The 21792-nt window shown below is 41.1% G+C and overlaps 1 protein-coding gene across 2 annotated transcripts in view; it reads right to left on the bottom strand.

Moving 5' to 3' along the window:
- MAPKAP1 (MAPK associated protein 1) overlaps window positions 1-21792 on the bottom strand; it is a 154590-nt gene that overhangs the window by 46894 nt on the left and 85904 nt on the right. For both annotated transcript variants that reach the window (XM_054007724.1, XM_054007723.1), the window contains exon 7: window positions 18868-18977. In XM_054007724.1, coding sequence (XP_053863699.1) covers window positions 18868-18977 — 110 coding nt within the window. The remainder of the gene's footprint in view (window positions 1-18867; window positions 18978-21792) is intronic.

Genomic DNA, 21792 nt, shown 5'->3' with positions numbered 1-21792 from the left:
GGAGCGGTGCCGACTAGTCGATGGTGCCGAAGGGTCGCCCTGTACTGACACCGCAGTGCCCGGTGCTGACTTGGAGCGGCACGCCAGAGCCGGGGTCAGCGCCGACTCCATCAGAATAGCCCGGAGCCTAACGCCCTTTTCTCTCTTGGTCCGAGGCTTAAACGATTTCCAAATCTTGCAGCGATTGCTGAGATGGGTTTTCCCCAAACTGCATAAACAGTACGTGTGCGGATCACTCACTCGCATAGATCGCCTACAAATGTCACATGACTTAAAACCCGGGGCACGGGGCATGTCCCAGCCTGGGCACTCTAGCTAAACTAAACTAAACTAACTAAACCACCAACTAACTACAGGTACCATACACTGAACGAACAAGCCGTTTTTGGGGACGAGCTACAGCAAAGATGGAGCAGAGCAGTTCTGAAGCACCTTCACTGGTGGCAAGAAGGAACTGAGGGTGGGGGGAGCACGCAGCGCCCCTTATACTGTGCTATGAAGGCACCACTCCAGGGGTCGCTAGGGCGCTCCTCTACGGGTAGTGCTAGGGGAATAACTTCTGGCACTGGTGCACGTGGTGAGCACGCACACCTATTGTGGAATAGACATGAGCAATCACTCAAAGAAGAATAGATAGGAGATTGCAGGCCTTCTACTGGGGAAGACTTCTTGGAAGATTAGAGAAGAGTGAGTGTTTCACAATATGCTTGGCAACAGCAACAGGACAAAAGAAAAATATGTAAACAATTTGAGAGGAAACAGTTTAAAAGGAAGAATGTTTATACACAATTCTAAATCCTGCTGCTATGAGAACATCTTAAAATTTGTTTATTTGTTAAAAATCCCAAACAAAGCCCCTCAACACCTCCTAAACAGAATTCAGATATCATTTGTTAAATAAAGACATTTAAAGGATGAAAACAAACCTTTAACATTATGCACTTACATCAGATTTTTCAATCCAATCGGTTTTTCTTAACTTGCACTGCTGTGACATTACCAAATTTTACATATAGTTATCTGTCGCTCTCCACAGAAATACAGATGGTTTTTGTGGAAATAAACAGTCATTTATTTGAAACAATTGTAAAATAGTTTATGGAAACCAGTGGTGTAATGCATTCAAATAAATGCCAGAACTGGTTGATGGAGAGCCAAGGTGTTAAATCACACTGCTTAAGAATTCAGCTGTGGGAAACAGATAGTAAATCCAGAGTGACAGAATTTCCAGCGATGGCAAAGGTTTCTGACGTCTCGTCCAGTACACAAAAACGACAGCAGTTCAAACCCATTTTACTTAACACTACCTTGACAGCCAGTGAAATTAAGAATTTAGTCAAAAGCACCTTAAAATAAATAAAGATGGTTCATTTATGTGCTGTTCTTCTGGGGGGCATAAAGCATGCAGCAGTGCTAGTGCAGCAGACAGCAAGTAATATTAGTGGAAGTACTGATTTATTGTTACAGGCTTTAATTCTTTTTAAGTAAACAGTATGTATCTTAAATATAACTGGGAAATGTACGAACTCATGATGCTTTGATCCAGAATATAACGAGCTCAGGGTAGGAACATTATATTGTAAGGAAATTTTAAAAATCACAAATTCAGGAGAAAGTGTCAAGATAATCCTCTAACTGCCACTGGGAGGGGAGTAAACACCTCAGCCAGCCTATGCTAAACACACCCCATACTCGGCCCATCTAATGGGTAGCTCTCATCTAGGCACTTTGTATCCCATAACTCAGACTGCGGGGTTAGTTGTGATCTTGGTACATCAGCAAAAGTTCTTCAGATTGTTGACCTGAATTATGAAAAACCAAGGAAGGCACTTTTCTCCTGACTATAGACATGGAAATGTAACAGGATTGCAATACAGGCTAATCTAGCCACATAAATAGTTATTTCAGGCTAAATGAGGAACAGACACCAGCAGGTCATTCTATGCAGAGGCCTCAAGTACATTGAGAGGAACTTCCTTCAGTACCGTAAAAACAACTCCCCATCCAAATGCTGAGAGCGGAATTTAGAACATGCCGTATCAATTACAGTTCTTTTACCACTATGGAAAAATCAGTAAATGGGAAATTTCATAGTGTCTGTTTCATGTTCAGCTCAGAGACGAGCCCAGATAATCTGATCAGCAAAACTGGTTAGTGTATAAAATCCCACCAAGTTCAACATACTGGACTAATAAAACCTGCTTCTATACTAGCAAATTGTCCCCAAAACTTTATTCCCTGTTAGCCGTTCACAACATATGGCAACATCACCTAGCCATCCCAGTGTCTGGCTGAGATCAGCACAAGGGTGAGGAAGAGCTGGCTGAAGTGACAACCCTAGCAAAACAGAGATGATGCAGGTAGACAGAGGGAATTACTTGGAAGAGCTTGCCACTATGGTGCTGTCTCCAGCAATTAAAGATATATTTACCCTCTCAGAACACCAACATGGCTGAAGGGATTTTGCTAATCTTAAAATAGCACCTTCTGGCAGGGACCAAACACGGAAACTTCAGTCCCAAAGGTGACTTTTGGAGAGCTATGAACATGTGTGAATGGTGGCTCTGGCAGCACAAGGGACCTATAAAACAGCCACGAATAGCCAGGGGAGAAGTCCCCCATGTGGGAGCTGTGTAGGGCTGACAAACAACTCCCTGCAGCTCCTAGCATCGCAGTGTGTGGGAAAGGGAGAGACCAAGACAGAGGGCAGAGTGGTTCTGATTGCTCCTGGGGATTCTGCCCAGTTGCCCTGGGAGGCAGAAAACGACCTTTTTGTCCCTCTCTTCCCTGCAACTTCTGTGCTACACCTCCTCAGTGCAGTAGAAGTGGCAAGGGGTGTACAGAAAAACAACTGACCAAGGGAACTAGGCCTATAATGTTCTTTTAATCATGCCTGCTCTAATGTGAAAACCCCCTTAAACAAAAACAAATAGGAGAATTACTGAAGTCCAGACAAAAACTATTCTAAAATGGAGAGTACATATCCATAATTAAGGGTAAAATACCTTACAGAGATGTTGTAATTATCCGAAACGAAATGAATATGAACCCAAGAAATTTACAGTTAAGGCTAACCTTAACAAAAGTCCAAATATGTAAAGACCCAGAAATACAGAATTAGGGCACTCAAACAACCTTTCTACTGCCCTGTCAGACTATACAGAGTTCCCATGTAGTTAAAACTCACTAAAATCTTGTATAGTCTACTTTTCTTTTCTTTTTTTTTTTTAGGGTTAGTGGCCATTTCCCCCCTTTTTTTTCATAACTGAACGTTTCTTCTTCAGCAGAAACCTCGACTCTATCCTTTAGTGTCACAATAAGGGGAAAATTAAAAAAAAAAAAATCTAATACATCCTTAAAATGCAGTTTAATCTAATCCAGGTCCACTAGCACTAAAATGCCTTAATCATAATTGTGTGATCTCTCCTGTCCTCCAACTTCTCCCTTCCTCTTGTACTTCCCACTGCACGACTACCCCGCAATTCCTCCGCCTCTTCACCCTCTTGTGTTACCCCGTGTGCACACAGGCATACACCAGTTATGTGCTATAGGCATAACAGGAACCAACAGCTGGAAGCTGAAGCCAAATTCAAATAAGGCCCAAGTGTTTAATGGTGATGGTGATTTAACTACTGAAACAAACTACCAAGGGAAGTGGTGGAGTCTCCATCTCTTAACATCCAGCCTGGGTGCCTTTCTAGAAGGCTTTATGCTTTAATCAAACATGTTATTTGGCTCAATACAAGGATAACTGGGCATAATTTAATGGCCTGTGATATACAGGAAGTCAGACTAGATCTCATGGTTCCTTCTGGCATTAAAATCTATGAATCAGTTTCCCCCTTTCCTGCAACCCCCCCTACGTTCCCCTGCATGTGAACACCCTAGTTTGCCTCTCCCTCTCCAGGCCTACCCGCAGAGTACATCTGATGCAATGGGTAGCTTTGCCAAAGGTATTTAGGACTAATGGTAATTTTTTGCCATAATTTTTCATAAAGTTTATCTTGCCATAAAGAATTGCCCTCTATCAAAATGGCCACCACTTTCCATTGGTCTTAATAGGACTGAAGCCACAGCTACCCACAGGGAATATGGTGACCCCGCAAATCAATAAGCAGATGGAAACACTACCAGTGGGAGAAATACCCTCTCAAAATGGCCACCAACCAAGGTCAACTATGGCTTCAATCCCTTTGATACTCCTGGGAGAATTCTGCACCACTGCACATGCATAATTAATGAGCCATGCATATTTTTAATTTTTTGCGCAAAAAAAAGTTTGTCTGAATGTTGCTGCAGTTCCGCCTTTTGCCCACCAGAGGGCGATGTGGTGCTAGAACACAGCAGCCACACCCAGCCAGCTAGGGAACAGAAAGAGCCTGCCTTCTTCACTGCAGGGACTGAATGGGAGTGGAGGCCCAATGCCACATAGGGGAGGGAGGTGCAGGGCCACATGGTGATAGGGGAAGGAGTTCAGAGCTACACAGGGAGAGGGGAGTTGCTGAGTGGCGGCACCGAGACACATGGGGACTGGGGAGTGGCTGAGTGGGGACACATAGGGATGGGGGAGGAGGTGCAAGGACACATAGGAACAGGGGGGTGTTTGAGTAGGGGTGTAGGGACACATGGGGACAGGGCAGATGTGCCTGACTGAATGGGAGAGGCTAGGGGTCAGCCAGGGTCTGCATGGGGGAAGCTCCCTAACAATCCCTCCTCAACTCCATTCTATACTTTTCCCACCCATACCCAACAACCCTCCGAGTTCACACCCAGACTCCTTCCCAGCAATTACTTCCCTCTCCCTCAGCTCCTCCGTTACCCCTGACTCCCCCAGGCCTTTACACTGCTTTGGAGGGGAGGAGGAGGAAGAATACGGTTCTGTATTAAAGCTTAAATGATTTATTCTTCAGAGTTCTGTATTAATATGCCTAGTAAGGAATCTATTTGTCAAAAAACATTTTCTGAATCTTTTTTGTTGTCTGTATTGTTACAGACATACTTGCTGACAGGTATTTTGAAATAAATGACCAAAATAATTTAAATTGGTGTGATTATATTGGGTTATTTTGACAAAATATGCAGGATTTTGCAGAATTTGAAAATACAGTATGCAGAATTTTTAATTTAATTTTTTGTTGCAGAATTCCCCTGGGAGTACTTTGAGAAGAAAAGGAGATGGCAACTACTGTGAAAGAAGGCAATTCTTCAGGAAATTCTCTGCAGCAGAACATTTTATAGTAGCCTTCAACCTTTGCTGAAGGAGAAATATTCAGTTATGAAGAACGAAAAATTATCCTTAATTTTTTAAATTATTCAAATATAACCAATGCACAGGATTCCAGAGAGTTCTAACTATAGGGAAAGTGTGAAGAATCTGTATTATCCTATTACTGGAATCATGGGGGGCGTGGGCAGGAAGGCTAAGAAATTTAATATCTACTGTCAAAGGACCCATTTTAATTAGTTTAGGAATTAAAATTAAGATTTACTTTTAAATTCTCAAAAAATTCATTATGTACTCAACGAGTAGGTGATGTAATTTTGGGGAGGATATGTTGCATTTTTCATACATATCAAAGATGCTGAATCTCTGTTTAAGCGCAAAACTCACCAATATCCCATAGTACCTTAGCAGCCTGTAAGGAGAGTGGTTCCTCTCCTGTTTCTTTGCTGCTAGCTATCCTCTTTCTGTTGGCTACTACTTTCCTCCCATCTCTACCACCATCTGAACTGTTTTCTCTTCTCCTTTCAGGGGGCAGTGACACAAAAGGCTTTGTCTACACTGGACTTTCATTGGTAAAACTTTTGTCATTCAGGGGTGTGAAAACACCCCCTCCCCCCCGAATGACAAGTTTTACCGACTAAAAGCACCGGTGTGAACAGTGCTCTGTTGGGAGGACAGCTCTCTCCTACCGACAAAGCTACCACCACTCGTTGGGGGTGGAAGTTTTTGTCGTCAGTGGGAGAGCTCTCTCCTGCTGACAAATAGCAGCTACGCTGCGCGCCTCTTATCAACACGGCTGTAACAGCACAGCTGTGTGGCTAAAAGTTACATAGTGTAGACACAGCCTAACTGTTTAGCCCCATCACAACACTTGGAAAAAGGCCACTCTCCTTAACATCCAAGGAGGGAGGGAGAAGGGACATTGAAGACAGCAGCACAGTATCAAGACCAAGTATTTACAAACAGAAGAGGTGAAATACCACAGAAATAGAGAGATAATTGAACAACCAGAAATGAAATTCTCCAGTTTTATTGTATCCTAGCATTTCCCTAGGAGCTGGACACATGATAGACAATAACAAATAGCTCTCTACACAAACATTACCTTTATATTAGGGTTTTGGCTTCTCTCCAGTGGGCGTTCCAGATCGAACACGTGTGTGCAGACTTTAAGAGGTGTGCTTTAGAAGTGATCCCACACATTAAAACTGGTGTTAGTGCTTCTAGGTTAGAAATCATTGAAAGAACAAATAAAAGAATATTCATATTTTTGGATATAATTGAACTATCTGCATTTTATACTTTATTGTTTTTTTAAATTAAGGGTGTCTCACATTGCAGACTACTTCATTTTGTACAACTGTTCTCAAAGTTTGGATAAGTGTCTAATTGTCTTTAAAAGGAAAACTAATTATAGAACAATAAACTACCTTAAATAAAATGTGAATTAGTCAGATCTACTGTAGGGAATAATCCTGCGTTAGCTGGGTGATGGAATACATGACCTAAGCGGGCCTTTGCAACTACAATTCACTTGATTCTATGATGGAGACTGAAATATGATATGGATGGTTTTATATTTATGTTCTATCCACTTCCTGTGGGACTGATCTAGATTAGTAAGATTATGTTGTAAATGACTTTTGGTAACTTTACACATTTACACATTTTAAAAAATGTGACAAAGCAATAGCTGACAGCTGTGAGGGACTTCCATGGTATTATAAAGCAGATGTTTTCATTTATATAAAAGGTATTAGTCTGTCTCCAAACTGAACACAATACTCAGGCAGTAGCTCTTGCTCTAACCTATGGAAAATACAGGTCACATCTATGAAATGTTGGCAGAAGTTACTGTTTATAACCATTAGACTTGTAAAGCATTTTGGTCTTAAAAGGACTGAGTATTTCTGGTTTGGGATGTTTACAGTTTAAAGCTGCTATTTAATAATGATCAGTAGCATGTTTGCCTTGCAAAGAATTTCCATTTAAAATCAGACAAGATGAATCAGTTAAGGCGTCTCAGTTCACAAGGAACATCAGAACAGGAGAGCATGATGGGCAGCAGAGACGGGCAGGGTTGTTCTCATAGTGCATCATTTTGTGTTTTTTTTTTTTAGCAACAATTATAATCATGGTAAAACCAGCATGGGCTGTATTTCCTTCAAAGAGTGCTAGTGTTTCTTATTTGGACACCAGCGTTTGAACTGAATAATTGGTTTGAAAACAGACGGGTGTACTGAACATCTTTGCCTTATTATTTATTATGCACATTACAGTAGCACCTATAGCCTGATCAGGGTCTCATTAGGCTGGCTTCTGGTCCAATAGACAGAAGAAAAAGACAGCTGCTGTCCCAGAGAACTTGCACTCTACATTTGTGATTATGCAAAAGGTGGCTGAAGCAATAGGGGGAGGAGAGAAGGAGGAGGTACCAGTGGAACAAGCCCAAGCCTGATGATTCTGAGTTAGGATTGGAAGGCTCAAGGGAATGGCAATGGAAAATGGAGTCTCACTCGTTTCATCAGCTCAAATTCAGCTCACAACAAAAGTGACCAGAGTGGTTACCATCTGTTTGGTGGCCTATGTGAAATTATTTGATGAACTGATCATCATTCTTAAGCCTCTTGGAAAATGAACCAGTACTGACAAGGATCATCATTTCCCTTAACTGGTGCTACAATGGTCTAACTGCTAGTGAGGGTGACACAAAAGAGTTGTCAATGCCTTTACAGAAAGTGAGAGAAAGAGTTTAGATGGAATCTTAGGGCTTGGCTACACTTGCAGCTGTACAGCGCTGAGAGGTAAACCTGTCTTCGTACAGCTGAATAGGGAAAGCGCTGCAGTCTGTCCACACTGACAGCTGCCAGCGCAGTGGTGTGGCCACACTTGAAACATTTGCAGCTGTGTTGGGAGTGGTGCATTATGGGCAGCTATCCCAGCATTCATGTGGCTGCAACGTGCTTTTCAAAAAGGGGGGGGAGGGGGAGGGAGTGCGACAGGGAGCGTGGGGGGAGAGAGAGTGCTTTTTGGAGCGTTTCAGCACTCTATTTTGCAAGTTCCGAACTCCCGGCGCCCTGCTCAGTCATTCACTCACTCAAAGCAAACAGCAAACTGTTTGCTTTTTCTCTGTGGTACGAGCTTTGAAACCGGCACTTCCACATTCCTGCAGCCGGTCACAACAATGGAGACACTTGACAAGGTGATCAGTACAGCGCTGCAGATTGATTCCTGGTACACACTCACAGGGGAGAGTCGTAGCCACTCCGCTGTATCTCTTATGCTTCTCGGGGAGGTGGAGTACCTGCAGCGGTGTACCCAGGGAGATACAGCGCCGTAAGTGCCCTGCCAGTGTAGCCAGTCAGTGAGTTACAGCGCTGTAACTCGCAAGTGTAGCCAAGGCCTCAGATATCTCAGAAGGTCGCCATCGCCACTTAGCAGCCTTGTAGGAAGACTCAGCAGAGTCACCAACAGTTCCAAACAACGGACACTGAACAATCCTATCATTCCAAGTGGAACCTTCTCGTCAAACCCAATTCATTTCCACTTCTTCCTTTTCATCATTCATCTGCTCAGAGTTACTAATTAAGGGCTTCATTGTATTAGATGAACTGTTCCTGTAAAGAGTACGCCACCCAAAGTAGCAGCAGATTACAGATTTCTCTCCATCACTTGGTAAAAAACATCAAACAGTGGCTAATGCTTCTGAGTTGTATATTAGCAAAGTTCACCTATGCATATGTTCTGCAAATGAAGTTAGAACCCCAACGTCTGCACTGCAGTTAAACAGCCCTTTAGCTCGAGCCTGAGTCAGCTGGTATAGGCCAGCCACAGGTATTTAATTGCAGTGTAGACATACCGTAAAGGAGTGTTAAGTAAGTTCAACAGAAATAAACAGCAGGCTGATTTGCAACAACTGCTAAGTTGATTTTTTAAGGCAATCACATTTACAAAGATAATGGTATATTCATTATTAAGTGAGGATAATTTATATTTCTTTCACCCCTTTTTTGGAGCAAAAACACTCAGTGCTGGACTAAATTTGCTCCCATTTGAAGTCAATGGCAAAATTCCCATTTACTTCCAATGAGTAAAACTCACCTTCAAACGTTTCTCAAGGCTCATAACTTATTGCATATATCCAAACTCGCAAAGATCCCTACATCCACCACAGTAACAGAGCCTTATACAGGAAAAATAAAAGGCCATCATGGTCTTGGTTTCATCCTAGCAAAATGCAACAAGAGTCATTAAACTGACTTTTATCACTAAACTGATATTTAATCCATTAACTGCTCTAATATGTATGTTTCTGGAAGCAGCTTTCAAGGAGCTCTGAATAAAGCAAACACATACACAGCAGTCCTGGATGTATATACCTGTATTAGCGTTTTCTACAGCAGTAGTTTTCAAACAGTGGGTCGTGACCCAGAACTGGGTCGTGGAATGTCAGGCACTGGGTCGTGGCGGCTCTGGTCAGCACCACCGACCGGGCCGTTAAAAGTCCCCTCGGCAGTGCTGCCTGGCTAAGGCAGACTAGTCCCTACCTCTTCTGACACCGCGCTGTGCCCCGGAAGTGGCCAGCAGCAGGTCTGGCTCCTAGACGGGAGTGGGGGTGGGGGGGGCCACGGGGCTCCATGCGCTGTCCCTGCCCCGAGCACCAGCTCCAAACTCCTGGCCAATGGGAGCTGGGTGGTGTGTGTGTGTGCGCGCTTGCGGGCAAGTGCTGCACGGAGCCGCTTGCGCACCTCCCGCCTAGGAGCTGGACCTGCTCCTGGCCGCTTCCAGGGCGCAGCTTCCTCGGGGCCAGGACAGGCATGAAGCCTGCCTCTGCACCCTGGCTGTGCTGCTGACTAGGAGCCACTCAAGGTAAGTCCCAACCCCGTGGCCCAGCCCTGAGTCCCCCCAACCTGGAGCCCCCTCTTGCACATCAAACCCCTCATCCCTGGCCCCACCCCAGTCAAGAGTCCTGACCACCTCCCGCACCCCAATCCTCTGCCCCAACCCAGAGCCCCCTCCCACACCCTGGACTCCTCATTCCCGACCCCACCCCCGCATCCCAACCCTCTGCCCCAGCCCTGAGCCCCTCCCACACCCAAAACCCCTCATCCCCAGCTCTGTTGCGTCATGGACATCAACAATTTTCTTCAACTGGGTCGTCAGAAAAAAAGTTTGAAAACCACTGGTCTACAGTATCATCAACACAGTACCTAAACACTGCCTAGGCAAATTAGATATGCACAGGACGTGCCTACTGAATTTAATGGAGTCTTCAGCTCTTCTCTCTTCCTTGCTATAGGAGCTTTGTTTGGAATGTGATCTAATTCTCTTCATTGCCTTCCTCTATCTTTCAGGTTACTATGGGAATGCTTTCTTAAATAGGAGAGTTTTGCTAATTCCCCTAAAGGTGGGTCCAACCCTGGATTAGACTGACCTCCTCTAGATCCTCATTCAATAACCAAACCCCCTCAACCAAGAATATTTTATCTCTAGCTTTCATGTGAATATCTATCTGCAAAACATGCTGCTGAGTATGCAATACGTTAAATAAATTGAAGATAAAGTATTCTACTTAGTTATTTTTCATTACCATAAGAAAACATCAATTACATTTTCTATTTTATGAGTGTACATCAGGGAATCCATTACAATCAGAGTCAGGTTATGCGACTGCATTTGATTCTTCCTCACTAAGCTAAAAGAACAGTTCGCTTTAAGTACAATGAAACCAGCTTAGAGAAAGGGATGCAGACTAACATATCTTGCATAGGCAGTTCATAGCCTGATTTATCCAGGCTGACTTCAACTAATTACACATCTGCCTGAACAATTTCCTCTGTAGATTTATCTTCTCTATTATGTGACACAGACTGTTTGTTACAGACTTTTCCCCAACTTGCTAACACTCACAAACTTCTTCCAGTTTGTTGTTTGGGCAAGTGGCAAAAAATGATACAGTATTCCCATTAGCCCCCTACTGCAGTGCTTTGTGGAACTGTTGTGCATGATGCTGTTGTACAACCACTTCAGTAGAAGTTTGTTCTTTATGAAAAAAATTAGGAGGCATTATTCAAAACTCTCTCTCACACAGGATTGTTTTCCACTCATGCCTCATCTAATATATTAAAAAACAAACAAACAAACAAAACCTGAGGAGTCCTTGTGGCACCTTAAAGACTAACAAATTTATTTGTGCATAAGCTTTTGTGGGCTACAGCCCACTTCAGTATTTATACCTGCTCCTGTATCTTTTACTTCATCCATTCGATGAAGTGGGTTCTAGCCCACGAAAGCTTATGCCCAAATAAATGTGTTCGTCTCTAAGGTGCCACAAGGACTCCTCAGTTTTTTTGCTGGTACAGACTAACACGGCTACCACTGAAACCTAATATATTCAATAATTAATATTTAACACAAATCAACAGAGCACATGCTTTTAAGGCACAAATCATGTAACAACTTAACTTAGAAAGGAAAACTGCAACGAAATATAAATAATGTTCAGTCACTACATTACGTATAACAAGGGATTTTAAAATAATTCATATATATTTAAATATTTAAAAAATTGATAAGGAAGCAGATATATTGTCAGCCCACTGACTTCTGTCATGTCACAAAGACCACAGCAGCAGCCAGACATACAGGGAATGCCAGGCGTTTTGCTAGCTCTTTGTAGGCAAGTTCGTTTTCTCTTTTTTTTCTTTTGGTTTAGGAAAAACTTCCTGTCAGGGTAGCTAAACCCTGTTATAAATTGCCCAGGGAGGTTGTGGAATCTCCATCACCGGAGATTTTTAGGAGCAGGTTAGACAAACACCTGTCAGGGATGATCTAGATAATACTTAAGTCCTGCCACGAGTGCAGGGGACTGGACTAGAAGACCTCTCGAGGTCCCATCTAGTCTTACCATTCTATGATTCTTCCCAACCCCCAACAGTGTCTCTCTACACTGCTTAAAAAAAAAAAGTGTGTGTTAAGTCAACCAGAGCCAAAATAGCAATGAAGACACAGCATTTTGGCTTAGCAGCTTGAGTTAAAGCCTACAGAGTTACATTAAAGACTGATTTCCCCTGTCTTCATTGCTATTTTAGCACAAATTAAGAACATCTTTTTTGGCTGTGCAGAACTCTCAGAGGTTGTTTTATGCCCTGAAACATGAGGGTTTAATTTAAATCTCTTCAAAATTACTTATTCTTTACTATTGTAATTCTGGATAATCTTGTTATCCAAATAAATCTCCAACAGTTTACTGAATCCTGCTTCGCTCTTGGCCTCAATGATGTCTTGTGGCAATGAGTGTCACAGGCTAGTCATGCACTCTGAGAAAGCATTTCCTTTTATCAGTTCTGAATTTGCCACCCTTCACTTTCAAGAAATGCTCCTTCGATCTTGTTAGGACACAGGGTGAACAGAAGTTCTCGATATACCTCCTCCAGACAAGTCACTATTTTGCATATCTATCCTACCTCACTTACTTATCTGTGCTGGAAAGTACACCAGCTCCATCTTTTCAAGCTTTCTTGATAGAAGAGCTATTTCTTGCCCTAATCTGGCTCAGTGTGTGTCAGATTGTCCTCTATACCTGCTCTATCTTTTTTTCAGATGGGGTGACCACAATTTAAGAGAGTATTCCAGGTGAATGCATAACACTGACTTCTATACTACCATTATAATATTTTCCATATTTATTTTCCATCCCATTCTTTGCATCTTACCTTTTTGTTTGCTTTTTTGACTACTGCTGCATAGTCAGCAAAAGTCTTCACTGAGCTGCCTATAAGGACGCCACAGTTGTTTTCCTGAGCCTATATAGTTTAGACTCTGGGAAGGTATCTCAGTAGTTCAAATTATCCTTTTCTATAAGCAGTAGTTTGTATTTGTCAACACTGAATTTCACCTGCCACCATGTCATCTATTCACCTAGCGTGGTTAGGTTCCTCTGAGGTTCCTCAGTCTTCTCCAGTCTTGACCTGACTAAATAATTGTGTGTTATCTGCTAATTTTGCCACTTCACTGCTCACTCACTTTTTCAGATCGTGACTAGATATAATAAACACCAGTGCAGCTATGGAACATTGTGGCACCCCAAAGTTAACCCTCGGCCATGATGAAAACTGATAATTTATTCCTAATTAAGTGTTCTGTCTCCTACGCAGTTTCTGATTCATGAATGCACTTTGCCTCCTACCACATGACTGCTTAGTTTCTTTATTCTAAATAAATTTACCTGAAAGTCCAAATAAATTACGCTCTCCCCTTGGATGCACCACTAAAACGGCAGCTCTACAGGAATTACAAACCTACCCAAATCATATCAGTGGAGATTTTGAAATACTTTTCGGTGTTTTAAAACACTGCTTAGTAATTTACTTTTCATCTTATATATTCGGATTAAGTGAATTTTTCTGTAGTCAGCTAAGTAAGCTGAAAAAAAAATCAATACAGGTTTTCAATTAATCTTCGGAATGGTCTACATACAAACTTGAACTGAAATAATTAAATCTGTTTTTATTCAAACCTTTGGCTATTTTGGTGCAAATCTGTGTGTGGACACTTATTTTGAAATAAAAATGTCCCATCTCAATTTTGTTAAAATCGGTGAATTAAAATGGAGTTAGTTATTCCACTGCAAGTTTATGCGTAGACCAGCCCTTAGCTACCTGGCTGAAAAATAAACTAGATCAGTGGTCCCCAAACTGTAGGACGTGCCCAGGGCGCATGGCAGGGCCTGGGCTAGCCCCCAAAGGGAGTGGGGAGGGAGCACCACCCAGACCAACTCTGCCACCAGCCCCAACCCCGCTCCACCTCCAGTCCAGCTCTGCTCTCATTCCCTCTCTGCCCACAGGCCAGCTCCACCCCATCTCCAGTTCAGTCCTCAACTCTACCTTCAGCCCAAGTTCCTCTGCTGAGCCAATTGTGCAGGGATGGGGGGTGTACATAGATTCCATTACTGGTAAGGGGGGAGCACAACAGGAAAAGTCTGGGCAGCACTGAACTAGAACCATGTTAAGGAGCAAAAGTTTTCAACTATTGTTCTAGGCCTAGACCTATGTTTAAATCAATCTAGAGAAAGAGCTGTGTACATGAGAAACTCGAGACTGGAGGGGAGGGTTGTGCTGGTTTCTAAACTGGACAGGTGGCTGTTTTGATCTCTAAATTCTTTGGTGTTTTCCCTCTATGCTTAAATGAAAAATATTAAGGAAATCCTACTGGGTGCTTTATGATTCTTCAGTACACAACTTTCTCTAACAGTAAGGCCCAGAACAGCCTAACGTGATGAAATGAACAAGAGGCATACAGAGATGTGACAGACACAGTTGAAGCCTTAAATCCGTATTACATGGGTCTCTTAAACAGGCCTGAATTTTTGTTTACTATTAAATTTGTCAATACCTTCATTTAATAAGACAAAAGTGCACATTCTGATTAGCCTGCAACATCTTTGGGTCAGGGGCTAGTCCTTTATTTTGTCAAATGCCTAGCACCTAGGGTGCTATAAAATAAATCAAAAGTGAAAACCAGGTTGTTTTTTCTTCTTTTAAAATAAACCCATAAACTGAGTCAATGTATGCATTTTTACTAGTTTTATTGTGGTTAGAAGCTATCACCGTCTTTGAAAAAAGACTATATACCGCTTTTATTTCTTTTACTAAAAGCACATTTTTATAAAGAACTTTAGAAAGGCCACCACTTAGTCACCATACTCTGTCTTCTCATGCAAGTATTTTCATAACAGCTACATTTTGATGAATGACAGATTTTAGAAAGATCTATTCCAATATAATTAAAATGTTTTTCCATTTCTTTCAGATTTTCCATGAAATAAAGGTCATTACCCACATATATATCCATTTATTGACCCATGTTTTCATACACTAAAATATCTCACAATTAAATTGGAGGCCAAAGTCTTATTCAGCTTTAGTCTCATTAGCAAACGTAATTTGAAATAAATGTGTTCATAACATTTTTATAGATGTGATTCATCTAACATATACTTCTGTGTTAATATCAGTGCATATATTAAAATAGAACTTTCATAAAGCTGAAATCTGAGCTACCATTTGTCACTACAAACTCTATCTGTCATTATCAACCTCATGCTTCATGAGGTTGGTAAAGGTTGGTAGTGACAAGGCTGGTAATGGTATTTTTAAACAAAAGTCAAAAATGGAGCAGCTCAGAAGGTCATTGATTCACAGAGGTGACCTAGGCAGAGAGATTTTCATGAACTAATGCATTAAACCCCACCGCCCACCTGCACATTACAGATTAATAACTACAGCTAGCAAAATCCAGGAATATTTGTACTAAATGGGTAATAAAAGTATTCTTCAAATTACCAAGAGAAAACAAACAAACAAACAAAAAAATCACAGAAAACTAATTCAGGGACTGTACTTAACTCTGCGGTCATTGGAACGTCCACTCCGTGGTCACATTACAACCGTTCAACAATCTCTCCCCCACCTGAAAGGTGCCACCAAACTTTCCACCTTTTCACAAATGCAGGATGATTTGAAATGTCATGTATGTCAGTAATGAGATAAAAAGTTACAGATAAACTTTTTATAAGGAACTTAAAAATGAGTTAAACCTTAGCATTAAATTGTTAAACTGAGTACATTGTCCTATGAAGACTGCACTGTAGGTCTGTATGCAAACAGAAAACAAAGAAAAGTTCACCTGGAGTTCCAGTTTTATGAAACAATTGCAATACTATAAATCAAAGTTTTAGATAAATTTTCATGGCAATATTTCTAAAAGTAAAAACCTTTTTAAAATAAGGGATTAAATTGAAAGGAGCTGTTCGTTGAACCAGAGGGGATATTCTTTTCCTAAATTAAATTCTTTCACCAACTTTTACTGAAAACAGACATCACAATCTAGTCTTTAAGAATGAACTAACACACATATACACAGGCTCTTACTGTGTTGATAGTTTATGAGATTAAATTCCATTTATTCTGTGTCTCCAAGAGAAAATATCAGAGCTACATTCACTCAAACTGAAAAACCTGGTGTGAAAGAAAGAGCAAATTCTAAATCTCTCTCTACTGCATTTTAGCTGATCCCAAAAGCCTTCTGAGTTCTACTGTCATGTAATCTTAGCTGCCTTCTCCTTCCTTTTTGCTAATAACAGCACAGTGACCACGAATGACTTGTTTCTGATCAAGTGGGAAGTGCAAGAGACTCAGTCAGAGAACATGGCTGATATTTTCCAATACAAAGCTATTTCAAAGACTATATAGGCAACAAAGAGAAATCTGCCAGCTGATGAGTTGCAGTGTTGTGCAGGGATGGAAGTACAACGATAAACCTCTACCTCGATATAATGCTGTCCTCGGGAGCCAAAAAATCTTACCGTGTTATAGGTGAAACCGTGTTATAGCGAACTTGCTTTGATCCGCCGGAGTGCGCAGCCCCGCCTCCCCCCCCCGGAGCACTGCTTTACCGCGTTATATCCGAATTCGTGTTATATCGGGTCGCATTATATCGGGGTAGAGGTGTATATATAAAAATAAGTTATAATGTTGTATTATAGTGATTTTAACACAGGATAGATACATGACTACATGTTAAAAATATATCAAAATAAATAATTTTGCTTATTTATCGAGCTCAAACACTATACGAGAGAGAGAATGAGGATCTGCTTCATGAAGTTTACAATCCTAGGCTCTGATTCTGGAAATACTTATGCACATGCTTAACTTTAACGTTGTATTGATGTCAATTGGACTATTTATGTGATTAAAATTTAGCATGTACATAAGTATTTCCAGAATCAGGGCCTATTTTAGACAGGACAGCTGACATAATCAACATACTGGATGAGGTGGTGTGCCGGTCACATGGATAAAAGTTACATTTATAAAAAAAATGCACAGACTATTTCGTATGTACTTCCCAAACCTCAGAAATTGAAATATACCTATTTCAGAACAGTATATTATTTTGCAATATACAACTAAGTAGGTATAAGCTTTACAACAGTTTATGTGCAGAGATGATATGACAACAGAATCAAAGTCTTAAAGGAAAAAACTCCCTTTCTACAACTACTGAACATAAGTAGCAGAATTAAAGAAAAAGCAGATTTCAAATAGAAAAAAGAGCAGCACTTAATACACAAGGTAGGATAGCAACTGAAAGATTAAGCTAACCATCCTCCTATCAGGAGAGAAATTTGACCCCCAAGAAATACATAAAAGTCACCCAAAAAGTGAACAAAAGAGATGTTTGAAAAAAACCCAGAACACCATTCATCGCGGCTAACGACTTGTTCATTATGAGTGATGATGGATAAAGACTTCTCACGCTGAGATGAAATCAAGATTTATATGCATTGTTTCCTCTCCCAACTTGTGGGAAGATCATCATCATTTAATTCTATCTCTGCGGCCAGTGATGGGCATCCAGAGAGCTGGTTATCAAACGGCGCAGTCAGCTGGCAAAAGCAGAAACGTGCAGTTGGCACATCTGGACCAAGCCGCCACAGCTGAGGGTGAACAATGACTCCTGGCAAGCGGCCAAATTGCTTGCAGAAGCTAGCAGGTCTCATCTACAACCGCCCCTACCAGCATCTCTCTCTCTCTTTTTTTACGAGAATCAGATTTTCAATTGCTCTCCTCTGCCATTTTTTACAGCTCTTATCGTTCCCTTGGAATATGGCCTTGAGACAGCTCATCCGTGTCCTTCACTGTGTTATCTCTTCTAACTTTTATTAAAACTTCAGCTTTCATCTGAAGATAGCTAATTAAATCCATGATAGATTATACACGCGTTTAAAAAAACTGCACCGAACTATTTTTTCTAAACAGAAAAGGGTTTATTTTATTATCACATACTTAAAACTAAGGGTTATATAAGGAGGTTTCATTCATTTACAAAGACCAGATACTTATCTCTACCTAGTCTATAGACGGGTTTATATTAACGTTCTCTGTGGCGTGACAAGACTCAGTGCAATTTCTCACATTAATTATTTCTTGCTGGACAGATTTCTCAGCCTTGTACTTTCAAAATCTCTCTACTAATATGGATGTGAATGTGTATTGATAATCACGAAAGGCATTGCTTTGCAATCCAGTGAGAGTATTACATATTTTCTTCTGTTTTAATGTCAATATGTCTAAGCTATTTGTCAGGGCAACAATATTTTGATAATATTGCAGGAAGTCAATTATTCTGTTATAATCTGCTGTATTTTTTAGAATTTCTTTTAAATCACATTAAATACCTGGTTCTGACCTAAATGAAAAGTACATGAAGTCTAACAAGCAAAGGCAGGGTCATGTTTCCAGTTCCTTTCAGGCTATCAGTGACTGCTGTTTAATGCAAGTGGCTTTGTCATAACAACCAGCCATTACGGATACTGACTGTGTGGCTTTTGCAGGACACATTATACAATTCTCCCGCTGTCCGCGTTTTTCAGTAGTATCTGAAAAGTCGGTTTTCTTTCTGTACCCACCTGTGAACAGAGCAGCTTTGGAGCGGTGCTGAAAATCACCATACCAACCGAACAAAAATTAGCATTTTGCATGACAGTCACAAGAAAACAGATTTCGGGGGCAGGGAGGGGGAGAGGGAGTTACTTATGGCAAAACATCTCTTTACAGAGAGCAAAATATGTATCCCACCTGAACCCCTCTGTGATCCCTTCCTCCGCTTTAAGGCCTTTTGTAAGATGTCCTTCATGGTGACCTTCATACTGTCCACCTGAATAAGTGAGAATCCATGAGCAGCATTTCTGCAAGACACACACACACACCTCGTTATTACAAACCATAGGACAGTTTATTGCAATCCTCACCGCACATAAGTGTAGTGAGCAAAACATGTACTAGGTATACCAATGAACTAAACAGAAAGATTTGCATACTCGTGACACGACGAGAGAAGCTAAGCAAGCTCTGATGAGCAAGTTGGGGACAACAAAGGAGAAAAGTGACAAAGCTCAGGGTATGCTGCAAGGGTTTTCCTAATTTATCATCTTCATTTCAGATCACTTTGTGTTTGTCCTTACACAAGGAAAATGAGCAAACACACCAGCAGAACTCCTTTATTTCTCATTATTAGTAAAGCGTGTTAGGTGCTTTGCAGAATACATAAAAAGAACTGGCCCCTACCCCAAAACAGCTTGCAATCTCATTTTCATACAGGATGCAATCAAGGTGCAACAAAATAGTAAGGAGGGAAAAACTAGGGCACAGCATTATATTAAATAAAATGAATGGCTTTGTTGACTTGTTTCTTGTGAGCATTGTGGCATAAATCTGAAAGAGATGATCATGAAAACAGGTTAGTTGGTCTGGCCCTCAGCTCAGAAAGGCATTTTGTGCAGGGACGAAGTATGGTAATTGGCCTCGAGATGGTCATCGGAGAAATGGACAAATGGGGTACTGAGAGTGCCATCCACTGGTGAAGTGGAGAAGATGATGGTGTAATAAAAGAGGTGCCTGGCTGATCAGTCAGTAAATTTTGCCCATTGGACCTTGCAGTCAATCTTTGTTTATGTCAGCAGATGTCACTGAAGGAAATTTTAGAGATGTTGGGCACACACAGGGAAAGGGCTGCACTGTAAGGAAGAAATTATATTTCACAAGGCAATTTAGACAGGAGGAGGCGGGGCTCTCTCACTATGTGGCTATTTCAATATTTTAATCAGGAAACAAAATTCTAGATGAACAGCATCAGGCTGGAATATTTTAAAACTAACTGGCAGTCAACAACAATCCAATCAATACACTTACATCATTATAAAGAGGACCAAACTGAATGTTATAGGATGACCCTAACTCTGGGAAGAAGTTTAGTTCAGATTACTGTCTCAGCCCTATCCCATGCTGGGAAATATCCTAGAAGGATCACGGACAACTTGAGCTCTTGTCACATGTTATTTCTCAACCCCAACCATCAGCTGCACTATTAGTGCTATCGACAATGATGTGAGCATGCACAAGTTTATAATGATACAGGTTCCTCAATTTTGGAATCCACATACACTGGTCTTACAATAAACATAACACATGTGGACGACTACTGTTTCCTTTCCCACATGACCCTACGAGCATGGGATGGAGGTGGGGAAATATAGCCGTTACATCGAAATTAACATATTAGATTAGATCAGCAGGCCACCTAGACCAGTACCCTGTCTCTGACAGTGGCCAGTACCAGATGCTGCAGAGGAGGAGCAAGAAACCCTACAGTGGATAATTATGGGATAATCTACCAATTTAGGGGAAGTTCTTCCTAAATCAAGGCAGTTATTTGATGGCTTATGCACTGAAGCATGTGGGTTCATATCCATTATACATTAGATAAAATTTAAAAATTGCTTCTGTGAATGTTCTCATTATCCATATAAAATGTCTAAGTCTCTTTTGAATTCTACAAGGCTCTTGGCCTCAGTGAAGCCCTGTGGCAGTGAGTTTCAGAATTGTGTGTTATGTAAAACTATTTCCTTTTAATTGCCTCCCAATTTCATTTCCCCTTCCCCTTGTTCTGGTGTTATGAGACAGTGTAAACAGGAGCAATCCATCTACCTTTCTGTACCATTCATTATTTTACAGAACTGTCCTCTCTAAACTAAACATTCCTATCTTTTCAGTCTATCCTCTTTTCATGCCTCTTCAAGTTTGTTTGTTACCCTTCTATTTGTGCTGTATATTTTTGAGACGGAGTGATCAGAAGTGAACACAGTGCTCAAAATGAGGGAGTACAACCCATTTCTATGATGACATCATACAATTTTCAGTCTTAAAACAGCCAGACATTGTTTGCTTTTTTGATTGCTGCCACACGCTGAGCAGGGATTTTCACTAAATTCAGAACCCTGCAATGCACATGACTAGTTCAAACTATTCCTTTCAATACACATTACAGTTGTCCACACTAAATTTTACGTGCCATCATGCAGCCCATTCATCTAGTTCTGTTAGATCCCTTGAGTTTCTTACAGTTTTCTCTAGTCTTGACTGATCTACTGAGGAAAGCTTTGTGGTTTTCCTGGTTAAAAGCTGGCATATGGAAGCAGTGTACATGTCAAAACACTACAGTTCTAGTAATGGAAACTCTTTGTTTCTTTTACATTTCCAAGTTATCTGATGTGTGCTACTGATATGTTCCAGGAGGAGTGTGGAGAGCATTTTAAAGCATCAAGGCTGATGAACAGAACTCTGTCCTGAATGAGAGGTCTGCTGTTCCTAGATACTTTATAGAACATTCTACAGTACAGAACTTCCAGGCAAACTAAAACATTAAAAAAAATGAGGAAAAATAAGTTCAAAATAAAAATAAAAACAAAAACTAATATGGTCAAACAGGAACCTGACCAGCCTTGCGGACTTAAAAAATGCTTTCAATGTGTTTTCTCATAAGCAAACTAAGGCCTTCAATCTAAGCTAAGAATAAGTCAAGCTGCCTGCTGGGAGTGAAACAAACAATGGCAACTGAGCACTGATGACCTAATTTGGGTTTGCTAATGCTAAGACGTCTCTGGAACTCCCCAAAATGGAAAACAGACTTTTAATTCTTGTCACTTCAGCCGTTAAAAAGGAAAA

The sequence above is a fragment of the Malaclemys terrapin genome, chromosome 17 (genome assembly GCF_027887155.1).
Source record: "Malaclemys terrapin pileata isolate rMalTer1 chromosome 17, rMalTer1.hap1, whole genome shotgun sequence".
NCBI classification, from domain to species: domain Eukaryota; kingdom Metazoa; phylum Chordata; order Testudines; family Emydidae; genus Malaclemys; species Malaclemys terrapin.
This window is presented reverse-complemented; position numbering and strand designations above follow the sequence as displayed.